The sequence below is a fragment of the Falco cherrug genome, chromosome Z, assembly GCF_023634085.1.
Source record: "Falco cherrug isolate bFalChe1 chromosome Z, bFalChe1.pri, whole genome shotgun sequence".
In the NCBI taxonomy this organism is placed as follows: domain Eukaryota; kingdom Metazoa; phylum Chordata; class Aves; order Falconiformes; family Falconidae; genus Falco; species Falco cherrug.
The window spans coordinates 97,281-104,135 of record NC_073720.1 but is presented as its reverse complement, the minus strand read 5'-3'; the positions used below and the strand labels follow the sequence as shown (position 1 = coordinate 104,135).

At 60.8% G+C, this 6,855-nt stretch overlaps 1 protein-coding gene across 2 annotated transcripts; it reads right to left on the bottom strand.

Moving 5' to 3' along the window:
- Positions 1–2,957: 2,957 nt before the first annotated feature.
- Positions 2,958–6,518, bottom strand: RAX (retina and anterior neural fold homeobox). Of its 2 annotated transcripts, none has more exons than XM_055699014.1 (3): positions 4,829–6,518; positions 4,469–4,698; positions 2,958–3,799 (listed from the first exon to the last, which is right to left on the bottom strand). In XM_055699014.1, the coding sequence occupies exons 1-3, from the start codon at positions 5,103–5,105 to the stop codon at positions 3,347–3,349; spliced, it is 960 nt and encodes a 319-aa protein (XP_055554989.1). In that variant the 5' UTR covers positions 5,106–6,518; the 3' UTR covers positions 2,958–3,346. The 2 variants fall into 2 exon arrangements, with proteins under 2 accessions (XP_055554989.1, XP_055554990.1); XM_055699015.1 differs by having other exon boundaries at positions 4,481–4,698.
- Positions 6,519–6,855: the final 337 nt, after the last annotated feature.

Genomic DNA, 6,855 nt, shown 5'->3' with positions numbered 1-6,855 from the left:
GAAGTATTTACAGCTTCACCCGCCAAAGCCTACACACTTCCATAACTACGACCGCTGACAGACCCTGTCCTATGAGTCGACCTCTCCCTCCAAAAGGTGGTGTGCTGTGGTTTGCGAAAGAACATTCACTGTCTGCGACTGTCTCATTGCAAAGGAGTAAATTTCATAGTATTTTCACCGGCAGTCTTTTATCAGTATTCTTCTTCTTAGAACTTCAGATGTTGCAAAGTAGTCAAATATAGGCACTAAATCTGCTATCTTGGTAATACAGTTTAAGCAAAAGAAGAAATAGATCACTCAGAAAAGGCCAGGCTAATAGCCTTAGCAAAGTTAGAGTAAAGAAGTGGTTAAGGATCTAGATGATTTAATCCAGTTTTAAGAAAAGGTTTTACAGTGAGCAATTAGATGCTGTTTAAGGAATTAATCACTAATGGGTCATTAACTCTGACTGCTATTGTACACTTAACAAGCTGAGGCAGGATTATTAGACTCGGCACCCAATTAAGAAGGAGAAGATATTTACAACAAAATGAACAAATGGGCTTTTAAAATGGAATGGGACAATTTGAAAGAAAGTGTAGGAACACAGGAAACTAGACAGGGTACAGGAAAGATACAAGTTTGCATATGCCTCTGTCCCTTTATTTGTTTAGGCACAGACAGGTAAATATTTTTCACTTATGTTTAGCTGCTTAAAATACTTATTTTTAGCAATAAACTCATAGCTTTCCTTGAAAGACATAACTGCACACAGTTCATTCATTACAGGGTTCACATGTACAGTGTATAACAAAAGACCCGCTTTAATGTGTCAGTAAAAGAACAAACACACAAACACCATAGCCTGGCATAACCTTTCTTTTTTTGCTTGCAGGTGTTGGATCAGGTGCTTAATAGAAGTGAAAAGGTTTCTTCAGCTGCTGTTTCTGCTGTCCTGTCACTGTGTTTCTATCTACTGTTAGTTTTTAACTAACCAACTTCGATCTCAAGTAACCAGGCATCAGTGCTAGTTACAGCGCTGATCAGAACCCCGGGGTGGTGGTGGTGGTGGTGGTGGTGGTGTCATCTTTCCAATGGCTTTGCAGGATACAGAAGAGCTGGAGAGGGCAGTAGTGTCAAAATGTGGAAAAGCATCACTGGAATCTTGGGGAATTGCCTGTTAATCACGAGCAGTAAGGACAGGTAAAAACTGTTGGGCAACAGTCAGATGTACTCACAGACAGGAGGGTTTTCAGCACCAGAGCCACAGTTGGACTGCAGCCAACAAAGATAAGTGGAGTTGTTCCTGCCCCCAGGGAGGAAGAGTGTGCACAGCCTGTGCCATCGTTTGTTAGTGTGCATGCACTACTGATACCGGCCAGGGTGTGCAGGCACTTCTCAAGCACACCAAAAAACATCCTTCCGTTGTGGCCACTGCCTGGCAAACTCTGCATCCTTGGTAATGCAAACAAAGCTCACCTGTGAAAGGACCACTGGAGTAAGGCCTGAAAACTGAAGTGGGTACTGCTTCTGCTCTCCTCCCCTCACCCCAGCAGCTGACTCAGGTCTCCTTACCAGAAGTTAGCAAAATATCTCCTTGGTCCCGACAGCAACAGCGCTTTCTTTTCTTGACAGCATGGTACTTTCTTTGATGAGGCAGCACCGAGCTGTGGGCTGGGAAGACTGGGCACCACCACGGATACACAAACACTGACAGGTCCAGAGCCCAGCAGGAAGGTCCTGCCCACATAGGGCCACATTGCCTTGGAACTTGGCAGGGTCCACTCGCTGGGCCTCCCTGGCAACCCCGGGACCAACACAGCTCAGGGAAAGAAGGCCTGGGGCCCTGGTGTAGCATGCACTCCAGTCTGGAGAGGTGGGTTGGATCCGCAGGGAGGCCAGGGAGAGAGGAAAAGGCATTGCAAAATAGAGGGATTCCCATTATCATCTGTAAAAGCAGCTCTCCAGACAATAGACGGGGGCTGCTGTGGAGAAGGCTGTGAAGGGATGTTTAGAAACTGCTGTCTAAGGTTAAAAAGCTCTCTGAAGTGAAGCTGAACAAAGCTGACATACTTGTTTCTGACAGGACTCTTAAAAGATACGCACAGATTGTGAAAATATAATTAGACGCCAGCCTTTGTCTGGCCACAACGAGTGGGAAATGGTGAAAGGAGAGGTCTCCCAGTCTGCATTGAATCATCCCAGGACACAATGAGGGCACTTGTGCATCCTTCTCTCTTCCCTAATGAGAAACGTTAATTGCCACAACCTCCAGAGTGTGTAGAGCACCCCGTGCCCAGTGGAGGAGAAGGGGTGTTTCGTTACAGCTTCTCAGCCCCATTACAGGCAGTAACAGAGATAATGGAAAATAAAGATGCTGCAGTTTTAGTTTCGGCAGCTTGGCAGTGGGCGCTGGGTGGGTGGGAGAATGAGCATGCCCCTGCGCTGTGCCAACCTCGGGGGCTGCACTGGGCAGGATGCACCCAGCAGTTTCCCACTGGCGGCTCCAGCCACCCAGCCAGGCAGCCAGCACCCAGTCAGCTACTGCCTGTCTCCCCCTGTTGGCGGCTGGGCTGCGGGGGCATGGGGCCTGGCAGCACCCATGAGTCCCCTTCCCCGAAGAGGCAGCAAGGGCCAGGGGACTGGCGCCAACCCCAGCCTGCTGGGGTGGGGGTGGACAAAGCCCACCAAAACGCAGGGCTGCCCCAGTAGGGCAGCTGTGGGAGTGTTGCGCCCGGCCCGTGGGCTACCAGAGCCCTGGCCCCTCCTTGTCGAGCAGGCAGCCAGAGCCAGGTGCGCTCCCCACCACGGGTCTGCAGGCCCCAGCACTCACAGCCAGTGGGGCAGGGTCCTGCTGCCACAGCAGGAGGGAGGAGGGCCCACCGCCTGGCCTGTCCCACCCCTCTGTGCGTCACAGGCAGCGGAGGGTCTGGCCCAAGCAGCCTGTTCAGGTGCAGAATCACAATGTGCAGCCCTCATGCAGGTCATGCCATTTAATGGTGCAAAAGCAGAAAACCCTCCCTTGGTAACGCAGGCCTCGGTTCCCAGCCACCTTACTTACACAGCTCTTCACCCTACTGCAGCTTTTATTGCAACTAAAGCGTCCAGCCAAGGAGGGAGAGCAAAAGAGACTTTTTTTTTTTTTCCTAAGCTATGATCAGGCCCCTAATTCTGCAGGGCATGTGGAAAAGGGAAGTAAAAGGACCACAAAATACAAAGCAAGTCAAGGTGTGGGGGAAAGGCTGGCGCAAAGGACAGCCCTCCCTTGCCTGGCTGTCTGGAGGAGCCAGAACGGGTCAGGGGCATCCCTTGGCTGTCCCAGGACCGGTCTCCCCCATGGGCTTGTCCCAGGCGCTGAAGAGGGAGTTCAGATTGTCTGCCAGGGTTTGCCGATGGACTGGATGTGCTCCTTGGCCTTCAGCCGTAAGGCGGCAATGCTGGTGTTGCGCGGGTCTGCCTCGTCCAAGGGGAACTTGTCCACAAAGGTGGCCCCACACTGGTAAGGCGGCGGTGGCCCCATTGCCCCCAGAGGTTGCAGCGCATGGGTCACGGCCGGAGAGTTCAGGAAGGGTGGTGGTGTGTAGCTGCCAGGCAGGCTCTGCGGTGAGGCCACAAAGCCGGGCAGGGTCTGCAGGGCCGTGCTGCTGGCCACAGGTGGGCTGAGCCACGTCTCAAGGGGCAGGTTGCTGCTGAGAGGACCCATGGGTGTTGCCTGGGGGGAGCGGTTGAAGGAGAGAATAGGCGAGTCCTGCAGCTTCATGGAGGTCACCTCCAGCTTCTCCTGCCGCCTCCACTTGGCCCGTCTGTTCTGAAACCACACCTGCAAGCACAGCCACATCAGCCAGGCCACAGGGCTGTCCCTGCCGAGGCAGAGGCTCTTCCCAGGGTGAGCAGCACGCAACGGAGCGAGGGAAACGCAAAGGAGCTGCAGGCGCCACCGTGCTGAGCTAGGGCAGCAGGAGGTCCGGCCGCGCTCCCCCACGGCCCGACAGCCCTGCGCTCGGCAGGGAGCTGCGTTGCGGGAAAGCAGCCCAGCAACAGCCCCGCGCCAGAGCCAGCTCGGCTGCCCACAAGCCACCTGCTGGCCTACCGCTAGCTGCTGCCCCGCTGCACCGCGGCTTCAGCTGCCCAGGCCGGGCCGCACCAGGCAAGGGGCAGCGGCGGGCCGGGCGGAGGCCCGACCCCGCGGCCGCTGAACGGAAAACGACCCCGCGCTCACCCTGTCCCGCCGGCCGCCGCGAAGGACAGCGCCATCTCCAGAAGCGGCCAGCGGCGCTGGTGCCGGGCCGGGTACCGCGCCCGCGGGCCGGCGCTGCTCCGACCGCCAGGGCTGCGGGTCCACGCCGGGCCGGGGGTCCCGGCGCCGGAAACGCTGGGCCGCACCGAGCCCTGTCCAGCCCTGCCCTGCCGTGCCGCGCCGTGCCGGGCTGTGCGGGGCTTCCCGGCGCGGGGCTATGCCGGAGGCCGGCGGGGCGGAGGCGGGCGTTACCTGAACGCGGACCTCGGGGAGGTTGACCTTCATGGCGAGCTCCTCGCGGCTGTACACGTCTGGGTAGTGGGACTTCTCGAAGGCGCGCTCCAGCTCGTGGAGCTGGTACGTGGTGAAGGTGGTGCGGTTCCGTCGGTGCTTCTTCTTGGGCTGCTCCTCGTCCGACGGCTTCCCTTCGCCGCTGCTGCCAGCGGGCAGCTCGGGGCTGGCACTGCCTGGGCAGTACGGCTCTGCGAGGGAAAGACGGGCGGGTCACGGGGAGCGCGATCTCCCCGCCGGGCCCGCCGAGGGAGCGGAGGAGAGGCGCCCGGAGGAGAGGCGCCCACCCACCCCCCGGCGCCTCTCGCCCGCCGCACTCACCTTGGAAGCGCTCGGCGCGGCCCTGGGGCTCGATCGGCGGCGGCTCGACGGGCATCTTGGGCAGGCAGTGTCGGGGACCCCGCCTGTCCGCCTCCTTGGCGCTGCCGGCGCTGCCGTCGGGGGGGAAGGGGGCCAGCAGGCCGTCCTCCTTGGTGAACCCCAGGATGGCCTCGATGCTGTGCAGCCTCGACGGGTTCCCCCCGGGGCTCCGCGCCGCCTGCGCGGACAGCGAGAAGGCGCCCTCGGCCATAGCGAGCGGGGCGCCGGGCGGGTGCATGGGGCGGCCGGCCCGGGGCCCCGGCGCGGCGTTGCGGTCCTAGTCCGGCCCCGGGGCGGCGCGGGCAGCTCTGGCACGGCACCGCCCGGCGGGCTGGCCTCCTTGGGGCGGGGGAGGAGTGCCGGGGGGCGGTGGGCGACGGGGAAGGCGAGGCCCCCGCGCCGCTCCGGCACGGCGGGGGAGGCAAGGCATCCCCAGGGCCCCGCCGGCAGCGCCCGCCACCGCCCCCCCTCCCCGCGCCGGCCGCCCCGCCCCGCCGGCCCCGGCCCCGGCCCCAGACGGCGCCGGGCGATGCCATCCGGGGCCCTCGAGGCGGGGCGGGCCGGCCCCCGCTGCTGCCGGGGGCTGGCCCAGGCCGGGCGCCCCGCCGAGTCCCGCAATTGGAGCCCCGGGGCCAGGGCCAGGCCGAGCGCCGTCGGAAACCGCCGTGGGGCCGGCGGCCGCAGGGCGCGGGGGAGCGGTCCGGCCCGGCGGGGGCCGCAGGCCGGGCCGCGCCGGACGGGCCCGGGAGCGGGGGCTCCGCGGAGGGGGAGGGGGCCTGGCCGGCAAGCCAACGGGTGTCCGGGGCAGTGCCCGGGGCCGTGCTCCAGGCTCTCCGCGCCTCCCCGAACCGCCTTCCCTCGGCAGCCCCAGCCGTCGGCCAGCCCTGGCGTTCTTCAGGTGCCGGTGTCACAGGTGATCTTTCCAGAGGTGACAGCCAGGAGGGTGCCGCGGCGCCGCGCGGTGTCACGTGCGGAGGGTGAAGAGCAGGGGGGGTAACAGCGCCGGGGCCGTGGTCCCCGGCCGGGCCAGGTGCCCTGCGTCTGGCTGCCCTCGGGCCGGTCCTGCGGCCCGGGGGGCAGCCGGGCTCTGCAGAGCTCTGCGGGAGGGGCTCAGCCTCTCGACCCTCGCAAGTCCGGGGAAGGTGCTGGACATGGTTTCTGAAGGAAGTTGCCCAAGGTGTTGCTATAGGACAGGCCCCGGGAGAAGCGCGGGCCCTGGGACACGATCCTCTACGGGGCAAGCGGGGCTGGGCGGCCAGAGGCAGGGCCAGGCCCCGGGGGGAGCTGCGGGATGCTGCGGGAGGGCAGGCAGCCCCCACCTTGCTGGGGGCTTGGCTTGGCGGAGGGCACGGGCTGGCCAGGCAACGGCATTGTGTCCTCTGCCTCCAACTTACTCCTTCCTGCATCAGTATTTTTCCAGCTTTTCTCTTTCTGTCACTTTGTCCCTTTTTATGCTAGCACTTGCCAGTTCCTCTCAGGCACCAGCCATCCTTCGTCCCAGCTGCCATGGTGAGCACAGCAACATCCAGAGCGGTTTTCAGCCTGCACTAAGCTTTGAAGATGCTTCCGTGTCAAGCCTGTGGAGTCTGTATGTGAATGAAAAACAGCACTGCTGCTGCTTCTTCCAGATATATTAGCTACTCTAATAAAAGGTATGACCTCACCCTCAACAAATCTTCAGTTTTGCTACCCCCCCACACCCCAAGAGGAAATATTTTGTGTAGACTTTTCCAGAGGAATCGCTTCAAAACGAAGATTGGCAGCGCTTGCCCCTGCCAGTGCCTGCGCCTTTATAAAGTTTATGGCCTGATGTCCCAAAGTTAATCCCCTGTAGAAGCGCTCAGTTTTTCCTAGCTCCAGGTGAGGTTTGCTTTCACTGACTGCTTTCGGGCAGGGGCAGGGGCCAGGGGAGCGGGTTGGGGCCTAAAGAACTCAGCCATCCATTGGCAAAGGGGGAAGAGGCTGACAGGAGAGACAAGAAGAGGTTA

Coding starts and splice junctions, on each gene's coding strand:
- RAX (XM_055699014.1), bottom strand. CDS start 5,105: ATGCACCCGCCCGGCGCCCCGCTCGCTATGGCCGAGGGCGCCTTCTCG. Junction 4,699..4,828: donor CCGCGCCGAGCGCTTCCAAG/GTGAGTGCGGCG, acceptor TTTCCCTCGCAG/AGCCGTACTGCCCAGGCAGT. Junction 3,800..4,468: donor TCCCCGAGGTCCGCGTTCAG/GTAACGCCCGCC, acceptor CTGTGCTTGCAG/GTGTGGTTTCAGAACAGACG.